We start from the raw sequence: 20,572 nt of genomic DNA, 5'->3' as shown, positions 1-20,572 counted from the left end.
AAGGTGGGGGCACTTCCTTCCTCTGAGGGTTTTGGAGGACTTCATCCCCACAGTACAGCTCTGGCCTTCCCTTCCTCCCATCCCAGTCTAGCAAAATCTTGCTGTCCAGAGGGCTGGGCTCCTTGGTTGGTGTCACATCAGAAGGCTGATGTGCTCAGCAAGCCCTGCCCCTCCGACGGCGTGGGCCTGGGCCTTGGTGGACAAGTGCCCATAGGAGAGAGCGGTGGGGCAGCGAGAGCAGGGGCTGCTGGGTGGTAGTGTGTCGCAGAGGTTCTCTAGGTTGGTGGTGTGCCCCTTCCTTGGCACCTCGCCAGGTGGCGGGTGCAGAGGCTGGAAGCTGCTCCACGGTTGCCATGGCAACCGGCCTCTTCTTCCTCCCCACCCCCACCCCCTTAACCACCCCAGCCAGCCAGGAGGCTCCAGGTGGGAGGCACAGGTTCGCTGCTGGCGCCACCAGTGTGGGAGGAGTGACTGGGCTACTCGCCAGTCGCCTCAGGTACTGAGGGCTCCAGCAGGTGGGAAGACTTGGCCTTAACAATCATCCTGATTCTAGAAATTTCTCTTTGGGTTAGAATCGCACCTCGGAGGCTTGTGTGTGTGAGTTCTCACCTCGCCTCTCGCATCCCGCCCCGCGCTCTCCTGCAGGGTTAGCTGATGTCCTGGTTTCTTCCGGGTTGGGCTCTGTAGCTTTCCCTGCTCTGGGCGTGGCCGTCTTCAGAGAACGCGAGGGAGGAGGCCTGCAGCCAGGGTCAGCAGGAGCAGGGCCAGCAGGGGGACTCGCTGCACCGCGGCCCCTGGGGATGGGGGCGGGGGGGGGGTGACAGGTAGTTAAGGCTGGAAGCACCAGGCCTGTGGGCGGCGGGCTTGGTGATCACACACAGGCAGCGCTATTTCTGTGTACTTTGCTAGCTCCAGACTCCTTTCTACCCCAAGACAATCTTGTCTTTCCCTGGGTTCTTTACATATGCATTCCCTTCCAAATTATACTGCATGCATATTTATGTTGTTACCTCAGATCCACCAAAGACTATCATTTCGGCTTTTACGTTCATGATCCCAGTCTATTTGGGTAACTGGACAGAGCTCCTGTCTCAATTATCTGCAAGCCTCCCTGTTTGGACCTGGGAGATTCACCTTGACTGTATTTGCAACAGGGACCTCTTCCTCTGCTTCACCCAGGCCTGGGATACCCTTCAATGTCCTCAGAGTTTTAATTCCAAACTTCTTCACCCCTATGATTATGGGGTGTCTCGGGCCCTTTGAAGGAGGTACCACAAGTGCTGGCATATCAGGCTTGCTCCCTTACCTGCACCTGAGCACTGCTGAGACAACATCCCCTCCAGCGCAACTACGTAGTCAGGACCCAGCCAGTCCAGGTATGTGGTTTTCTCCCGGACTGGCACCGCTCGGACTGTAGCATCTTTGAAAAGCAGGTCTTGGCTGTGATATTTGGAGGAGTCAAACATTTGGAAACCGTTCTTGTTATGGTCGTCTCCAAACAGGTCCTGGAAACATCAAAAGCAACTGCTGTGTCTGGGCTTACAGAACATCATAGGGGCCCCAAAGAGCAAGCATTTCAGGGCCCCAAGTCTCTCAGTGGAAGCCAGCCACGTAGCCTCTGCCATGGAGGGGCTCTGGGAAAAGATTTGCATGGAGGCACCATCCAGAGACACCCAGAAATGTCCCACCAGACAGTTCATGAATGCAGGGAACCGACGTGGGAGACATAGTGAGTGTGGACGCCATGGCCGATACTGTGTGCTGTGGTGTGAGGTCAGGTGCAGTGAGGCCCTGGAAAGCTTTGGCCCTTGGATACAGCAGTGTGTGTGGAGGTGCCCCCGACAAGAGCAGTTTCAGGGATGTAGTAAGGACTGTCTGGAGTGGCGCTACCCCCAAGAGAGACCAGGAGAGGAGCCGATGGGCTTAGCATGAGGATAGCTTAAGGAGTTTTGCCTTCCAAGGGAGTGGAGGAGCCGTCTCCAGGAAGGGGGCTCTGGGTTTGAGTTCCCGGGCCACACAACAATAACAGCAGTGGCAAGGAGCAGGGTTGTAACGATCAGAGATGGGAGGCTAGGAGGGTCCGTTTGCTGCTTGTGGGTGGTGAAGCAGCTGTTTGGATGCTGCTGAGAATGGATGGCCCAGTTGAAAAGGAAAGTTAATGATGTAGGAGACAGAGGAACGATCCCTGGGAGAATGTCCTGGCTGGGATGAAAGCCATATAATACCCCCTAGCCTCTGCAGTTTCTTGTGAATTCTGCTCCAGGTAGGCAGAAGCCACCTTGGGGTTTGGACCCACTCCTCGCTGAGACCACTCTCTAGCTTGGCTTACCTGGGCCTTGTCCAGAAGTCCATACACAGTAAAGATGTTGGTGTCTGGATGGACCATGACAGCGTGGGATGGCATTTGTGCCAGGTTGCAAGCTTGGAACTGGTCTACCTCAGCCCGTGCCCCGTTGGGGCACAGTAGTTCATAGTCTTGCCATCTGAGGTGAGAAGCCCAGGGCTCAGGATTGTGACCTGAGGGACATCATGGGGTGGGAAGAAGGGGAAGAGAAATCCGTGAGACCCTTCACTGGCAAGAGGTGGTGATATCCGGACAGCATCCCAAGCTGTGGTCTCGGCTGTCACAGGAGGGACAGGGCCCAACTGGCTGAATGTGACATTGAGGACTCAGTAGAACAGGCTTGGTTACAGCCCCTGCTTATAACACAGGGTGGGGGTGAGGTGGGGATTATCACCCCCACCTTACAACCCTTTATAGTTACAACACCAGGGAGGGCTCTTAATAAAATCACTTTTGTTTTGTTTTGTTTTTTGTTTTTTGTTTTTTTCGAGACAGGGTTTCTTTTGTAGCCCTGGCTGTCCTCGAATTCAGAAATTCACCTGCCTCTGCCTCCCAAGTGCTGGGATTAAAGGCGTGTGCCACCACTGCCCGGCAATAAAATTGTTTTTAAGACAGGATTTTGCAATATAGCCTAAGTTAGCCTCAAACTATGATCCTCCTGCCTCGGACTGCAGAGTGCCAGGATTTCGGGACTGTGATACAACGCCAGATCTTGATATCTTTATGGTTTTCCCTCTGGAGCAAGAATTCCTATCTGTAGGTTGTGCCCTTGAACCTGGGCATGCGGTGAAGCTGAAAGCTAAATTCTCAAACTGTAGAGGGTGTGACATCAGCCATGCATGCAAGACACAGTCCCAAGGGACTCATGAAGAAGCGCCCTCTGTGACTCTCGGGTAGAGCGGGGAGTCTGCATCCTCAGAATGTGTGGTGCTGAAGCAGGTGGCTGTTTGCAGAGCTTCCCAAGAAGAGCCACCCCGGGGAGTCACATCATCTCTGTCTTAAAGTGCTCACTTGACCTCCCTTTCCAGAGTGAATGCCAGGTGGGTGCCACATAGAGTCAAAGACACTAAAGGACTCTGAGAGTCACAAGTGTCATGGCAGCCGGACCCTGGGAGGCACGAGTGTCATGGCAGCCAGTCTCCCACTGCCTTCTCTACCAGACTGGGGAACTTAGCCAGCTTCTTTCACTGGAGGTTGGGCAGGGAGGCCGGCCTATGGCAACAGGGAGGGCTGTTTCCAGCTCGGTTGGGGCCATGTCCTGTGACCTCAGTGACCTCTGAGCACTCTTGAGTTTTGACTACTGATGTTTTTCCTCAGTGTCTAATTCCTTCTTGCTCTGGGCCACAGTGGTGCCCTTTGTGGTGCCTCTGGAAAGACAGACAGCATTAGGAAAGGGCAAAGATGACTGAGCGTGGGGTTTTGTAATTTCAGAGCCAGGGCACTGCAGGGTAGACAGAAGCACAAACACTGAGGTGCTGTGGGCATGGACTCCAGCTTTAACCCAGATGTGGCTTCTCCCCTTGTGTGGGTGCAGGGCTAAAGCTGAGAGGTTCTGTACACAGGCAGGATCTCGGAGGTGGCTTTTGGGGACCTGAGTGTCTGGGCTTGGGAAGGTGACTACAGGAAACACAATTGCTTGTGTGGTGAACGTGGCTGGGTGCTGCCTTGGTGAGACTTCTCTGCACCAGGCACTGACCTGCTTCTGACCAGTGGTCAGAGGAGAGCCCACAGGTCTCAGGGCCCCAGAAATAGCTGCAGACCAGCTGAGGTGCAGGTATCATCCTGCAGTGGGATGTGAACTTGAATTCTGTCCCCCAAATCTGCTCTTACATTGTGGCTCCTGGGGTCCCTAGGCTCATGGGGTTAGAGGGTTCCAGACTCAGTTTCTCCTGACTGCTGCTTAGACTCTAAACCCAGCAACATCCCGTGTGTGGATTATTCTGGAGACCGGAAACAGCCCCTCCCACCCCTACCCCACCCCGGGACTTGTTTTTTTAGCTCCAGCCCGAGCAGCCTCACGTACCATTTGTGTTCTCAAAGACAGTCGTGTGCTTGACAAAGGCCACGTCCCCTGCATGCTCCACAAGGCACCTGTCACACAGGAGGGCCGGCTAGCAGTCAGAAAGACAGTCCTGCTGCAGGGCCAGGCCAGAAGACCACCCCTGTGCCACAGCTGCCACCAAGTACCTGAAGGCCCCGCTGTAGCCGTAGTATCTCTCCTGGCTGCTCCCCACACACTTGTTGCGGCCCTTCTCGTCTCCCACGCATAGCGCGCACAGTGTGGAAGGGTAATTCTTAGGGTTGTTGACAGGCACGCAGCTGGCGTTGAAGAACTGGCTCACCGCTGGGGCAGAATGGAAAGGATGGGATAAGGGGGCCCGCAGAAAGATGGCCAGGGAGGAAGGAGGTGGGCAGATTGTAGCCCTACCGCCATCTTCCCACAGGCCTTGGCCTGCTCTTCCTCAGGGATGAGGAAGTCATGATGTATCGCATGCATGGTCTAGTCTCCCCAGTAGGGCCACTGACTACTGTCAGGAAAGAATTATCAATTCTAGTGCCTTCCATGTATGTCAAGGTAAGACAACTATGTTTATTTTCTCTGAGTTATCAGCCAGCAGAGGTGTGCGGCCAGGCAGCTCAAGGACTTCACTGGCTTCAGACTGTGAGAATACGGGGAGAGCTTTGCATGAGATGTGTGGGGTGGGCAAATAGCAAACTTTCCTTATTCTATCCCCATCTTAGCACTTAGATATTTGGGCACAAAAGTACATGCCCTGCCACTTTCCAGTGAGGTCCCCAGATGCCTAGGGACTGCTAGGCATGGGGACAACCCAGTTCCATGCTTGTTCCCATGTCTGCCCTCCTACCCCCATTGTTCAGTGTGAATTCTACTTGGTTTGAGGAGCAGGAATACCTGGACATATGACAAATCTGTGGAGAGTTCACCTAGGACCGTGTCAAGAACAGGCGACCTGTTGGGGTTGTTTCACAAGGCCCCAGCCCTCATAGCTGACTGTCTTCCCTATCAGATCCTACAGAGCTTCGGGTCTGTGTCCCTCAGAGGGCAATACCTGTGAGGACATCACAGTCCTTGGGCCGGATGAAGCCCCGCTGGATGAGGGAGCCTATGGGCACCTCCCAGCCCGCTGGGCTGCCCAAGTCGGGGTGGCAGGAACGCTTGCCGCGAAGCTCGTCCAGGGTGAAGGAGTAGGAGCTGTCCCTTCTTGCCACAGCCACCACAAAGTAGGAATTGCTCCTGTCCTCCTCTGCAGGGAGGTGAAAGGGGCCCCTTATCAGAGCTGGGACTCATGCCTCAACTGTCCCGTACTATTTGAGAGCAGTGCTGTCTCATCTTGGGGCTACAGAAGCCCAGGCTCATGTCCCAGGGCCTTTAGGGAGCAGCTGGTGTCCCCACTCTTCACTTGGCTGAAACACCCCAGGAGCCCTCATCCATGGTCTTCCTCACACCCAGCTGGTATTTTTTTCTCTATGTGAGGAAAGCAGGCACGGCTGAGACCTGCAGACACATTCTCAAAGCCCAGAGATTTCTCACAGCCAAGTGGAAGGGACTAAATCAATGTCCTAAGGTCTTTGTCCTTAAGAGGACAAAGTCAAGCCCAAACCACCGAGAAGGTGTGAATGAGTCAATAACCATGTAAGTGAGAGGACAAGGTCACCCTTGCCAACTGTGGGGTGGTCTCTGGGTATAGCCTGGGTTGGCTGGTAAGAAGGGCTTTTATAGTTGTTAATGAGGAATTTGAAAGTCAAAAGACTATGACCAGGCTCTGCAAAGACTAGAATAATTCCTTGACCCTGTCCAGAAAGTCTGTAGATGTTTAGAGGTACGCATCACACAGATGGATAACTGAGGCCTCGGGTAGGAGGGGTTGGCTTCCGGACAGAAGACTGGCAGGAGGCTCGGGATGAAGCACTGAAGGAAAGTTGGAAGGTCTTATAGACAGTTTCAGAGTTATGAAAGAATCAGCCACCAGGCAGGGACAGGAATACGCACCAGCATACAGCTCCCCGGCCGCCGGAACCAGGCCGTACACCTTTCCTGCCCTGTAAATGTCCTCGCCCCTCAGAGTCACAGCGTCGATGTGCCCAGCCTGCAGGGGACAGAAGGAGGTGCACTATGCTCCTGGATGGCAGGAATCCCCAGAGATGGCAGGGCTCTTCCCCTCTTAGGGAAAAGAGTTAGTGAGCTCAGCTTCTCTCCTGTTGGGAGTCACCCCAGTTGGGAGAACCCCATTCTGTCCCTACCTCGTCCCTTCCTGCGTTTGTGAAGATGCCAGGCCCAGAGGTTGCTGAAAGGCTAAGGTCAGCCAATACAGGCAGGGGCACCCAGCTCCTGGCAGTTTCACCAGGTTTTCAGAGCAGGGCTGCTCCCCCATCCCTCCCCTGCACAACACTGCCCTTGCCCTACTGCTGGTCCCCAGGGACTGCCACCTCCCGGAGGCCTGAGAGCCCTTAGCACTCGTCTGTGGGTAGCATCTCGTCTGTGGGTAGCACACTTCCTGGGCAAAACACAGCTGCCATGGCAGACTGGCCCAGAGATTCAAAGATGACAGTCCCGTAGGAGAAGGCAGCAGCTCTTCTCTCAGAACACACCGACCTCTCCCCTTCCAGGTCACCTACACCCCACCCTGCTTGCTCATTCTAAAGCCGTTTGACATTAGGCTAGAGGCTATGTGGTAATAAAGCCACAAGTATACGACAAGGCACAAGAAAGAGGCCAGACTGGGGAAGAGGGGCCCAGGCACCCTGGGGGCGCCCCACACTATTACAGGTATGGGCTGCAGGTAGTGGTGTTTGTCCCAGTGGGTGCATCTCTAAGACTTTCTCCTTACTCAGAGTTTCTGACACCTTCTGTGATACCAAGGGGGACACAGAGCCTGAACCCATAGCCCCGGTCCCAGTCACTGTGGAATCCAGGAAAGGGAAGTGGGCGCCATATTAGACATCATCTGCAGAGCCTGGGATGCAGGAACTGAGGCTCACTGAGCCTCCTGCTGGGTTCTGAGGGTGCCTGGGAAGACTCTGCTCCTTTCTCCACAGGCCTGGGTGCCTCCTTCCCTGACTCCTGTGAAGGCTGTGTGGATGCATCTGCGGCCGAGAGGCAGCTGATCCTGCCCCTTCTCATCTTTCTGCAGCAAGGTGGCATTCAGAAAGAGCTACCCAGAGATAGGCCAGTCTGCCAGGCACTGGGGAATAGATTTCCTCGCTTCCCAGCCTCCCTTTGCCTTAGTGTCCAGCCAAGGAAGCCAGGAGGACAGACCCGAGAGGGATTGAGCAATGGATAGATCTTTACCTGTGGGTTAGTGGGTACCAAGGCAAGTGCTCAGGAAAAGGCCAAAACCAAATGCAGGAAACAGAAATACCAAGCATTCTTTCTATCCCTTCATATATAGGATGCAATTTTCATATATTCCTATTAAATTTTGTGCAATAGATCTTCAAACACAATGCAATCTATTTCTAAGTGTGAGTTGCCAACAGAAACGTCTAGCAAATGGTGATCTCCCATTCTCACCATGTATGGGGAAACAGGTTCAGAAGAGAGAAGGGACTTTCTTGGACTGAAGGTCTGTTCTCAGCCAACTTTGGTCTTTCCTTCTGCCTTCCTCTGTGAGCTTGTCACAGGACCCTCTCCCTGCCCTTACCACACAGGCCTGAGAGATGGGGATTATGCCAGGCACTACATACAACTGTCCCCTCCCTAGCCCACGGCAGTGCACCTGGATCTGCTCCATGCAGTGCTCAGGGGACTCGGCTGACACACACTGAATCTCCGGCTTGAGATTCTGGCGGCTGAAGGCCACAGCCATATCTCCACACTTCTGGATCTCGGGCGCCGAAAGCACACACCAGCGCAGGTAGTGGGGCAGCCCTGCGTAGGGTGCACATGTGGGCTAGTAGATCGACAGGAAGCCTTTCAAATCAGTCTTCAAGTCAGGGAAATCCTGAGTGGTGGTCTTAGCCACGTGACCAGCTATTTACCCACTTCTCAGATGGAAAGCTGAGATGCTTGAGACAGACTGGCTGCTGCATATTGAACTCAGTCTGGCATTCTATTTCCCTGGCTATAGGTGGGAGATATGTAGGGATAAGGGCGGGAGTCAGGAAAGCCCACTTATAGGCCCCTGCAATAATCCAGGAGAGAGATAACTCCTAAGCCCCTAAGGTGAAGAGGGAGGAGTGGGAGGCTGTGGAGTCGGAGTTGATGGCACACAGCAGTTCTAAAACAGGCTCCGAGGACCCGAGCCACAGGCCCTGGAGGGTCTTGCAGGGTAGGGTTCCACAGGTCTCGCTAAAAGATTGCTTCCTTCCCAGACCCCCAAGCGGTAAAGAGACAGGTTCTCTAGGGGCCACAGGGCACTCGCCAGATTGCCTAGATGGGTGTCCTGCTCTAACAAGCCCAGCAGAGAATCCCACCACCGTTATGTCCAGGGAGCGATGCAGGCACAGGAGGACTCACGGTTGGGATCACAGAGGAGCCCCTTCATGGCCTGCAGGTATTCCTGGCCCAGCCAGGCCTCATAGTTCTGCGTGGCAATGGGCACAAGCTCCAAGGTGGAGTCTTTGAACAGCAAGTTCTTCTGGCTGTAGGCTTTGGAGCTGAACATCTGGAAGCTGCTGTCTTCGTGGCTGAACAGAAGCTGCGTGTAAAGGGTAAAAATCGGAATGGTGAGGCTGCTGCTGCAGGCCACATCCTTTCCTCCCTGAGAGTCTGTCACCTGGAACTCCTCCCTGCAACCTCACAGGGCCTTCCCCGATGCTCTGCTCCCTCCACCTCTACCTCATCAGCCCCCACCCTTTGATCACAGGGCTTGTGGTCCAGGTTTAGAGGGTCACAAGCAAAAGTAACGACTGGGCAGTGGCTGGCGTTGCAGGGTCTCTACAAAACATTGTTCGCCGCAGTTAGCCAACGACACAATTGCTATCTTACGTGCGCGCAACTGTGGTTTTGATTTTCAGTGGCACAAGCAGGAAAGGCTGTGACTGAGGGGTGCCGAGACTGAGGTGTGCCCATGCTCTGCCTTTTCCACCCGCCCAGCCAGCTTGCAAAGCGCTCGCCTCTCACACTGACCTTGGTTGATGGAGCCACCTGGGTCAGTTCCAGATGGAGTCGTCCTCACCCTAAGGGCCCAGTGCTCTCTGGGAGCTCAGCATGCCATCTCACCTGGCCTTCGTTGAGCAGTTGGAATATGAGACCGCCATCCATGTCACCCCTGACCACCACAGCATGAGCAGGCACCTTGGCCAGGTGGCAGCGTCTCCACTCAGTGATGTCGGCTCGGCTGCCATCCCTGCATAGTAGCTGGAAGTCCTCTGACATCAGGGGCTTGCCCCAGGAAGGCAGGGTGTTCCCTGGAAGGTAGGAACTGGGGAGTCAGCTCCTGCATTCATAGAGGCTGGGAGGGCAGAGGGGGGATGGGAGAGGGGTCTGCAGGGGGCAGGGTGTGGGGACCTAGCACTCATGCTCAGAGCTCTTTAGCTGTACACAACACCTTTTCTGTATACTTTCTACCTGTCTCCAGTTTATGTTAAGATGGATTTGAGGGAGCAGGCCTAACACAACACACAAACATGGCATTTACAGAGGGTAGGGCGAGAGAGCTAAATGTAGCAAAGTGGTCAGGGTGCAGGGGCAGGGAACAGGGGCATGGTATAGGGTGCAAGGTGCAGGGACGGGGTAGAGGGGAAGGTGCAGGGGTAGGGGTAGGGGTGGGGGAGAGGGTGCAGTGTACAGGGGCAGGGTGCACAGTGATCACCTCTGACTGACAGACTCTCCTCAGAGCTGTGGTCTCAAGGGAGAAGAGTAATTCCCCCAAACTTTGCCTAAAGCTTCAAACATTACTATTTTGGTTTATTCTCCCTTATAGTTATTTTTTTAATTCACTCATGCTACAATGTTGATTAAAAAAACCAAGCTAGAATATAAAGTTTATATCACATGTATGTGTGTTTAGCATGCATGCATGTCAATGCATCTTCAGGTAACTCCACACTGAGAGGCTGTTCCAGCTGTGCACGCTCATAATCCTAGCACTTGCTTGCAATCCTCCTGCCTCAGCCACCCACGTGCTGGGATTATAGGCCCGTGGCCCTGTGTCTGCCTGAAAGTTCTAAAGGTCACCTACTACAAAATTAAAAACAAAACAAACAAAAAGCCATACCAGAACAACCCACCTAAAGCAAGACTGTCTAGGGAAAGGTCAGGTCACAGGGGAAAGGCCAGGAAGGGACAGGAGAGCCTACAGTGTCTAGTGTGGGGCTTGCACACTTAAGTGGATCGGGACGGAACCCAATGCCACAGTTAGAGCCCTGCTTGACCCGACCCTTGCTGCACCAAGTAGGAATGCTGATGGCGAGACCCGTCTTAGCTCGGTACATAGACTATGGGACTTGTCCAGAGTTCCCCAAGGAGACGCAGAACAGCGCTGGACCACAGCACTGCAAACCATCTGGGGTGAACCCGGACATCTGAGCCCGACGCCCCTCACCATCAGTGTTTTCCAGCACTGTGCTGTGCTTCACGAAGGCCACGTCACCGGCTCCTTCCGCCAGGCACCTGCGTAGGAAAAGCCATGAGCCTGGGCGGGACATGACCCTTGCTACGGCCACTCAGTCCTGCCTGATCCCTGTTACAGCCCTTCAGTCTCTCCTACCATCTACCCTGGGTGTTTGACCAGAGCTGCAGGGGGTGTCCCTAGGGGGTATATTTTACAATTTTGCAGTTCTGGGGGGCCTGCTCCCAGATAGTTGGCTGTGTGGCTTTGCCAAGTTGTGGACTCATCTGAACCATCATGAGTCACGTGGGCCGGGAAGGTAAGTGGGGCAGGGCTCCTCTGAGGATTAGGGGTCTCTTACAGTCAGTGAAGGCCCTGTGCTGCCTCCCTTGGCCTGCAATCCAAACCCCAGACACCCAAGGTATTTGAAGAGGACTCGTCTCTGATACAGGGGACTGAACTAGAAGGCCTCTCATGCCATCCACAAATATCCTGAGTGGAAAGAATGGTGACTTCCATATATTCTCCCAATATGGGAGGCAGGTTGGGAGCTACTGGGCAATGGGATGCCTTGGGTCCCCACAGCCCGAAAATAAGCAGACTGGACTGGTGGGGGTGTGGGGGAGGGGGTATTAAAATGGAGGCCTCTGAGGGCAGATAGCCAGGGACATGGGGAAGTAGTAAGGAGGACCTGTGTCCTCCTGTGCCCCCAGTCACCAATAAGCCTCCCACCCTGGGTGTGGACACCGAGGACTGATTCCTACAGGGACTGGAAACTCTCCTGTGAGACATGGGATTAGACATAAGCCCTTTAGACTCTCTCTTGAGTCATGGAAGGATAAAGTGCCAGTCAGGACCAGCATAGAAAAAGGCCAGCCCCAGTGTCCAGTCACCCCCCACCCCCCTCCTTTATGGTCAGACATCAGAATGGGGACCCAGGAGCAGCTTGAGATGGCTTTTTCCATTCTCTTTGGTCAGGCCCTCCCCCCACTTTCCAAATACCCCAAACTTGTTGACTTTGTGAGCAAACTCAGCCTGGCACCTTCCGGTTTCATGTTTATAAACTAGCCCGGCTCTGTATAAAGGGCTCTTTGATGCTCTACAGCCCAAAGTCACTTCCCTGCACCCCTGAGCTTCTCTTGCTGCACCCTGCCCCAGTCCCCCCTCACCGGAAGGCTCCACTGTAGTCGTAGTATCTCTCTAGGGGACTCTTGTCACACACGTTGTTCCCAGAAGAGTCGCCACGGCAGAGGCGACAGAGGGACTCAGAATGGCTGGTTTCTCCTGTTCCAGGGACACAGCTGCCTCCAAAATAATCACCGACGGCTGTGGGACGGAGCACAGGGAGGTCGGTGACCCCACCCTGCAGAGTCAAGAGAGGCGTCAGCCAGCCTCCACCTTTCAGAGTCAAGTGAAGAAACAGGGGACTAGATCACACCAGTATTCCCAGACTGGGCCCCGGGTGGGGCTGTTGCTGTGACTGAGAAATAAAACGTTTTCTCGAAATGTCTTCACAGCACAGCTGAATGCAAACTGGATTCTGCTCTCACTGTCGAGTTCATTTTCAGAGCAGTGGCCAGCAGTCTTACCAAAGGGGGGCGGGGGTGGGCAGAGATCGGAGAAGAGGTAGTCAAGCTGTCTGACCTGCAATTTTTGTGGTGTTTGTTTTTGTTTATTTATTTATTTTCTCTTTTCTTCATTAGTAAGGCTCCAGAAACACCTTTTATCAAATGCTTGCCCTCCCGACTGGTCATTGGCCACCCCGAGAGACTGTGAATTTAGGCTCTCCTAGGTTGTCAGTTACACTGTGGCGGGGCCCACAACCACTTCGGGGCTTTTATGGGTGAATTCAGCAGCTGTCTGGGTCCTGAAAATGTAGTGTCTTATTCTGGAGCGCTCGGGACACCCGTCTAGACAGAGACCACCCTCAGCAGCCCACACCAGGCTGATTTCTTATTGGTCCTCTTCCTACTACTGTGGTTGGTTGGGTCCTGCACCACCTGGTTGTGTTGTCTGGGACGTGGGAATGAGCAAGCCTGGGGTCCTGCTCCGTAGTAGCCAACCAGCAGAGTAGAGGGAGTGGCTTCGCTGGCTGCAGTCAGGGAGGCTCCTGAAGGAGGTGGGGCTTTGCAGGTTCCCAGGGGCACGGGATGGGGCGGGGGAGAGGGGAAAGGAGAAAGGAGGGGATGGGGAAGGGGAGAGGGAGAGAGAGAGAGAGAGCTGGGCCTGAAATTCTCACCTTTGAGCACATCACAGCCCATCACTGACAGATGGCCGCTCTCTACGAGGTAACCGACAGGCACGTTCCAGCCCACAGTCCGGTTAATGCCTGTGTGGCAGGACTTGACGCCCTTCAGGGTGTTGATGGTAACATTGGAATTCCTCCTGACCACAGCCACGGCATAATAGGAAGTCCCAATGTCTAGGAGGGGAGAAGTGAGGGGTGAGGATAGCAAGGGTGATGACCCAGGAAGCTGCAGGGAAGGCAGGCTGTGGGGGATGGTCTTCGGTGGAAGTGTGTGTCTGTGTGCACTCGTGCGTGCGTGTGTACGCGTGTCCGTGCGTGTGCAGATGAACACTGGCATGTGTGCTTGCCTTTCTCACTGAGATCTGGAAGGCGAGATCTAGCTCGTCTCGCCACAAGATCCGCCCCCACCACGCCCCTCCTCCTCCGCCTCATGAACTTAGAGAGAGAGAAGTCATTCTTTCAGTTGCTCCCGTTTTTTCCTTCTCAAGCCATCTGGACATAGCTGGGTCTCCATTTGCTCAAGTCAGGGGAGCCTTCGGTTCCTAGAAGCACTTAGGAGAACTTGGAGCTTTGAAGGCGGGGCACCATGGTTATGGAGAGAGCAGAGCTGAGGGAGGAGACTAACGGGCTCCCTGAAGTAGGAAAAACTATGCATGCCAAGGTGCTGAGCAGTGGGGATGGAAGTGGAGAGACACAGGGAGCTTGTGATGTGACCCGAAGTCACTCAAGACCCTGAATATCTCTCGCCATGTTGGCTCTGCAGTCCCTTGAGACTCCCCGGGGCCCACTATGGAGAAGGGCCGTTCAGAAAAGGTACATAACTCATCTCCAGGAACTCTCCTCCTCTCTGCCCCATCTCTGACATACTGTGCGAGCACGCTTGGGTTTGAGAAAATTAAGCAGCTGCCACTCTCATTACTGACTGGAGCCATCAAGGCCTCACCCACCAGGGCCATCGTTGGAGTCCTGCCCCGCCAGCTTTCCCTCTGTCCTCCTCTGTAGGTTTCCGGACACTTCTTTTTCTTGACTTTTTTTTCTTCATAGCACTTACCCTGTGGGGAACTGGGGCTTGGGGTGTGTGCTGGGTATCTGACTCCTGCTGTTGAAACAGGGCTTCCCAGCCACAGAACAGGGAGCCAGGGGGCAGTGGGTGATCAATGCGGTGCTGAGCTAACCACAGGAAGATCTATGCTGAGGCCCGTGAGCCAGGGCTGTTGGTGGCCTTCGAGGAAAGGCTCCCTGTGCTGGACTATGTCCTGTGTCATGGGACTGTCACAAATTCCATTAGCAGCCTGGAGTGTGAAGAGACTTGGCGCGGAGGCTCCATTCGGGTTGGCAAGGCAGAGGGATCAGGCCTTAGTTAGGCTCATGGAGGCGAATCAGAGCTTTAGTGACAGTTCCGAGGCCTTTGCAAAGATGGGAGGGGCCCAGGAGCTCGCGAGAGGATTTGAGGATTGCATTGCTGACTGTAGAGACTGCGCATGGTACAGACAGAGACAGGGAGACAGAGCAGGTCCAGATAGAGGGAGGCTAGCATGGAAGGTAAGTCTGCTGTGAGACATGGGATGGGGTGAGTGGTGTTTCTGCTGCTCTCGTCGCTCCTGTCCCCATCCCCAACAAGCTGCCTCTGACAGTGGCACTGGAGTGTGTGTATCTCTGGGTACCTTGGTCACCAGGCACCTGCCCATTGGATTCCACCTAACCCTGCCCCAGGCATGATACTGCCCCTTAGTAAGGGCCCAGTGGACAGAAGTTGGGGAAGGCCACCCAGGAAGAACAGACTCAGCTTCCGAGTCCCTGGTTCTCCCACTTAAAGGTTTCAAATGAGAATGAGGGGGTTCTCAGAGGGCTGGCTGGTGGACCCCCAGAAGAGTTCTGTGGAGCTAGTGACCAACTAGGGCTTCAGGATTGCATGGCCAGACTGGCTTCTCTGAGGCACCTTTGCTTCTTCTCACCCCAGGACCCTTACCTTGGTCATAGACTTCCCCCACCACTGGCTTCAGGCCGTGCTCCTTCCCTGCCTCATAGATGGCCCCTCCATCCAGGGTGATGGCATCTGCTTTTTGGTCCTAATGGAGAATGAGGGTCAGTCAGTCCACTCAGCCAGCACTCAGTGACACTCATAGGCAGCCCAGAGTCCCTCAAGAAGCACGGGAGGGCTACACAGCTTTCTTCATCTGGCCCAGGAGCCTAGTCTTGGCCCTGACCTAAGGGCCCAGGGCTTCCTTTATCAGGCCAAGACCTCACGCTGCGTCACCACATTTACTCTTAAAAAAGTTAGTTGTTAATTTTACAGGAACGTCACTGATGTGTTCAGTGAAAAATCAGTAGACACAAAATGGAGCCGTAGCAGAAAGCATCCTTTCGTGGTGAAGTTCTCAGCTTCTTGCCCCAGTCCCTAACCAACTTTTCCCTGGACAAAAAGCTGTCCCAAGACAGTTCATAACAGAGGCAGAAGCTGAGAGGAGTTGTTAGTCATTGTGGCCTTCTGCCCTCAGAGAGGGTTGGCCCCACTAGCTGATTATTCTCAGAGGCCTCCTGGGGGCCAGACTGCCATGGAGACCCAGTACCTGTCCTGTGGTGACTACCTTCATCATCCTGCCCTGCTGAGCTCTCCCATCACCCAGACTTGCTTTCCTACCTCAGTTTCTCAGGGCTCTGGAATGTGGGTCTCTTCTCCTGGACCCGGCAAATCTCATTCTGGAAAGCCCTGCAGCAGTGAGTGACCACTGTGGGCCATGACGTCACTATGTTGGTTAGGGCTTTTTGTTTGTTTGTTTTGTTTTGTTTTTAAATATTTTTTATTACGTATTTTCCTCAATTACATTTCCAATGCTATCCCAAAAGTCCCTCATACCCTCCCCCCATTCCCCTACCCATCCATTCCCACTTTTTGGCCCTGGGGTTCCCCTGTACTGGGGCATATAAAGTTTGCGTGTCCAATGGGCCTCTCTTTCCAGTGATGGCTGACTAGGCCATCTTTTGATACATATGCAGCTAGAGTCAAGAGCTCCGGGGTACTGGTTAGTTCATAATGTTGTTGCAGAAACTTAGTATACCCGAGATATAAGATACAATTTGCAAAACACATGAAACTGAAGAAGAACAAAGACCAAAGTGTGGACACTTTGCCCCTTCTTAGAATTGGAAACAATCACTCATGGAAGGAGTTACAGAGACAAAGTTTGGAGCTGAGACAAAAGGATGGACCATCTAGAGACTGCCATATCCAGGGATCCATCCCATAATTAGCCTCCAAACGATGACACCATTGCATACACTAGCAAGCGTTTGATGAAAGGACCCTGATATAGCTGTCTCTTGTGAGACTAGGCTGGGGCCTGGCAAACACAGAAGTGGATGCTCACAGTCAGCTATTGGATGGATCACAGGGGCCCCAATGGAGGAGCTAGAGAAAGTATTCAAGGAGCTAAAGAGATCTGTTGTTGCACCCTGTAGGTGCAACAACATTATGAACTAACCAGTACCCCGGAGCTCTTGTTTTGTTTTGTTTTTAAACTTCCCTTGAACCTGACACAAGCTAGAGTCACCTGCGAAGAGGACACCTTTGCCATCAGACTAGTTTGTGGAGCATTTTCCTGATGGATGGTTGATATGGAAGGGCCAGCCCAATGTGGGCGGGGCCGTCCCCGGGCAGGTGGTTCTGGGTTGTATAAGGCAAACTGAGCAAGCCAGGAGGAGCGAGCTAGTGAGCCCCATTCCTCCATGGCCTCTGCCTCAGTTCCTGACACGAGGTTTCTGCCTTTAGCTGCTGTTCAGTTTTCCTTTTATGACAGACTGTGATTCGGAAGCTGAAATGAACCCATTTCCTTCCAAGTTGTTTTTGGTCATGGTGTTTATCACAGCAGTAGAAATCCAAGCTAGCCCCCCCCCCGGGGGGGGGCAGGGGTAGTGGCACATGACTTTAGTCCCAGCACTCTGGAGGCAGAGATAGGTGGGTCTATCTCTGAGTTCAAGGCCAGCCTGGTCTACAGAGGATGTTTCAAGAAAGCCAGGGTTACACAGAGAAACCCTGTCTTGAAACCACAAAAAAAAAAAAAAAAAAAAAAAAAAAAAAAAAAAAGGAAAGCAAGCAAGGGAGGACAGCCACCATGGCTTGCTCTCTCTCCCAGGAAGGAATAGCATTCCTGCCCTCATCCTAGAAGGGCCTTTGTGTCCCACCAGGGGTTTCCTCCCCTTCCTCCTTTCCCCACTGGTGCCCATCTGGACTTCAGCCCCTCCTCACCTCCCACTTGGCAGGAAAAAGTCAGGCGCTCACTGCTAGGGAAACTCAGAGGATTTTATCACCAACCCTGGCAGGGGACCATCGGCCTCTTTCCCAGTGAATGGGCCTGTTGTGCATTCCTCCTGAGTCAGAGCCCTCTTGTCTGGGCCAGGGTTGGGGAGCAGTAAGAAGGGAGAGGCCTCACCTTGATGAGCTGGACACAGTGGTCAGCGGAGTTGCCCTGGATGCAGAGGAGGGAAGGCCGAATGCCAGCTCCCTGGAAGGCCTTGCTCATGTCCTTGCACTTCTGCTGTTCTGCATCTGAGATGGTACACCACTGCACCTCCATCACACAGAGGACTGTGGGGCAGGACAGCATTTCCTCACATAGCCAGCTCGCCATGACCCCAGCTGCCTGGATGGCCAACCCCCTGACACACAGCCTTGTACTCCCATGGAGAGGCAGCCAGACAGAGGCAGGTCAAATCGGTGCTATGGACTCATAGTTTTGCAGATGGGTGGCTCATAACCTAGCCCATCACTGAGCAGTGGAAAGTCCCTTCCGAAGAGTGAGCACTGGCCCCAAGTCTCAGCAGGGGCTGTGACCCACAAAATCCTGTCTCTTCCCCAAAAAGGTATTGTCTTAGGATCCCACCCCAGCTGTGTCCCTGCCCCTCCACGTAAGAACTTGACTACATGTCAGAGGGAGTAACTGTGGTGGCCTGTCTTCTGCGATGGGGCAGGGTCAGAGGCCCCCGTCAGGGGAAGGTGTGACAAGCAAGGAATGGATAGGTGGCTCAGGATTCTTCTTCTCTAGCTGGTGATGTCAGCGGACCTAGCAGGTGAGACCCCACCTTCAGCTTTAGAAGTCACCCTATACACACAGGTGCCCTGTGTGGGCTTCCTTCTGTGCCCCCTGACCTGATTAGGTCAGAGTCCTAGGGATTGTCCCAGCAGGGGCCCAGAGAAAGGGGTTCCAGAGTTCCTCGGGATAGGTGACTTTGCAATCAGGACCCTCTGGAACTTGCCTTTGGGGCACTACTTTCATCTGGGGGACAGGTCCTTTCTGCTGGCAGCCTAGCCTGCCTTCCATCTTCACCAGGGGTCAAACTGTAGCTGCCTCACAGACTGGAGACCACCTGGACATTCTACGGCCTTACTCTGCTATGGGGCTTAGAGCACTCAGACCTTGTCCCCAGGCTCCTCCTCCTCCTCCTCCTCCTCCTCCTCGCTCTCTTTTCCCTCCTCTGTCATCAGGATTGCCTGCGTCCTGTCCCTTAAACTCCCTCTAACCTTCCACACCAGACAGCGGTTCCCCCCTCCCCGCCCCGCGCGCCCCAGGACTTCTTCCCTGACATCTGGCATAATTTTTCGAGGCCTGGCTCAAAGTTGCCTCCTTTAAGAAGCCCTCTGGAAGCTGAGCACCGGTAGGGCCTGGGGACTGCAGGCGTAGAACCTCTGCTTTGCCCTGTATCCTCCCTCAGGGACACTCTCACCAGTGCGCAGGGACAGGAGTAGCCAAAAAGTCACGCTCAGGAGCCTCATGGCAACGTTGGGTTGGCTGGGGTGCTGGCGGGTCTGTCCTGGCTTCCTCCTCCCTGGTCTCTCTGGCCTTCTCTATTTAAGCGCAGCCCGGGGAGAGTCCACGCCCCTCAACACACCCCGCACTGAACACCTAGGCTGACCAGCATGGCCTTGGCTTTCTCTCTGGCATCTCCTGCTGACGCCTCCTCTGCCCCCTGCCGGCCGGTCCAAGGGTTGCTGACCCGACCTAGCTACTCCCTGGCTCTCTGTCCTCAACAATTTGCCATTTCAGACCATCCTTTTCTGTGCTAGAGGACTCCAATGTCACATTCTACTGGACAGGGACACATTCAGAATTGGAAGGAAAATAAGTTGGAAGGTCGAGTCTGAGCCTGGGGAAAGAAAGCTGGTCCCCTAATTCACTGCTACCTCCCTTCACACACAATGCACACACATCGACTCGAGGATGGATCCATGATTTTGCAGACATTCTCAGAGACTCATCTCTTAGGTTCTCTAGACCGTGTCAAGTTGTCAGTTAACACTATTACAGAAGGTTACTTTTCCGAGTGGGCAATGAAGTTTTATAACTACTGTCAACAACCGTGACTAACAACTGGTGCTGCTGAGGGGATTGGCCGTGGACTGGGATGAGGCTGCTCCCCAGGGCATTGCCGGGTAGCTGCAGTGGTATGTTGAGGGCTAAGGCCTGGCCAGGAATCTAGGTCCTTGGTGTGTGTGATCTTTATTTTTCATAATTTTATTTATTTTTCTGTGTCTGTGTGTTTGTGGAGGTCAGAGAACAACTTGTAGGAGGACTCGGTCCTCCCCTTCCACCACGTGGATTCCAGGGACCAAGCTCAGATCATCAGGCTGGGCAGCAGCTGAGAGCACAGGGGTCCTTGTGCTCACAGAGAAGCACCAAGAGACCCAGGAATGTTACTCACACAGGGATGTCTCCTTAATGGGGGAGATAAAAATCAAATACTTGCAAATCTAATATTCCATGCGGAAAGCTGAGAGTGGAAGTTGTTAATGACCTGGTGACCATTCTGCTGTCTATGGGACACCCAAATCCCCCAGCATGAGTATCCCAGACTCTTCCTCTTCTGGATATCCTAGACTGCTATCCATTCCTAAGGGAGATGTCACATGTACTGCATGGCCTGCTGATCTTTATGCTTCAGGCAGAATCTCTAGGCCTTTTTAGCTATAGAAGCCACCCTCATAGTCACATGTGCTCTGTAGAAGAGTTTCTATGAAGTCAGACCTTGAGCTATCTTGAACACATGGAATTGGATGGATTGGACTGACTGTTGCCTGGAAATCTTTTCCCACACTGTACTGTGTTTTAAATACACTGACAGTGAGCTGCCTGCCATTAGACTTCTTTGAAGTCTGATCCAGGTTGATGAAGTCGATTTGTACTGAGTTTTCATCTCTTTTCACACAGTTCTCTTCCCTGGATGATACCTGCAGGGACCCCCTTGGAGGCCATCCCTCATACTGCTACTCATGGCTCAAGACCAGGCAGCCTAGATTTTGGCTAAGCAGTCCCACAGAAGCACGGTCCCTGAGATTCTAAGAGCCTGGACTTGTGGAGCTGGAAAGTGATGGGCGAATGATCCTGTTATCAGGTCTCAGTCCTGAAATCCTCAGGTAGAGGAAGTTAGACCTTCAATGCGCTGATAGGCAGGGCGCCATTCACTCTGCCACAG

General features: G+C 53.7%; 1 protein-coding gene across 1 annotated transcript; it reads right to left on the bottom strand.

Moving 5' to 3' along the window:
* Window positions 1-418: 418 nt before the first annotated feature.
* Meltf (melanotransferrin) lies at window positions 419-18,896 on the bottom strand. The gene is made up of 16 exons (XM_021185088.2): window positions 18,827-18,896; window positions 17,536-17,690; window positions 15,075-15,174; window positions 13,097-13,279; window positions 12,027-12,183; window positions 10,852-10,919; window positions 9,528-9,715; window positions 8,823-9,003; window positions 8,083-8,234; window positions 6,357-6,453; window positions 5,416-5,610; window positions 4,532-4,688; window positions 4,368-4,435; window positions 2,330-2,517; window positions 1,307-1,505; window positions 419-794 (listed from the first exon to the last, which is right to left on the bottom strand). Exons 1-16 carry the CDS (start codon window positions 18,873-18,875, stop codon window positions 715-717), a joined length of 2,217 nt encoding a protein of 738 aa, XP_021040747.1. The 5' UTR covers window positions 18,876-18,896; the 3' UTR covers window positions 419-714.
* Between the last annotated feature and the right edge of the window lie 1,676 nt (window positions 18,897-20,572).

The sequence above is a fragment of the Mus caroli genome, unplaced genomic scaffold (genome assembly GCF_978045245.1).
Source record: "Mus caroli unplaced genomic scaffold, Mus_caroli_1 scaffold_17, whole genome shotgun sequence".
NCBI lineage: Eukaryota > Metazoa > Chordata > Mammalia > Rodentia > Muridae > Mus > Mus caroli.
The sequence above is the reverse complement of the archived record's forward strand: the minus strand, read 5'-3'. Positions and strand labels throughout refer to the sequence as shown.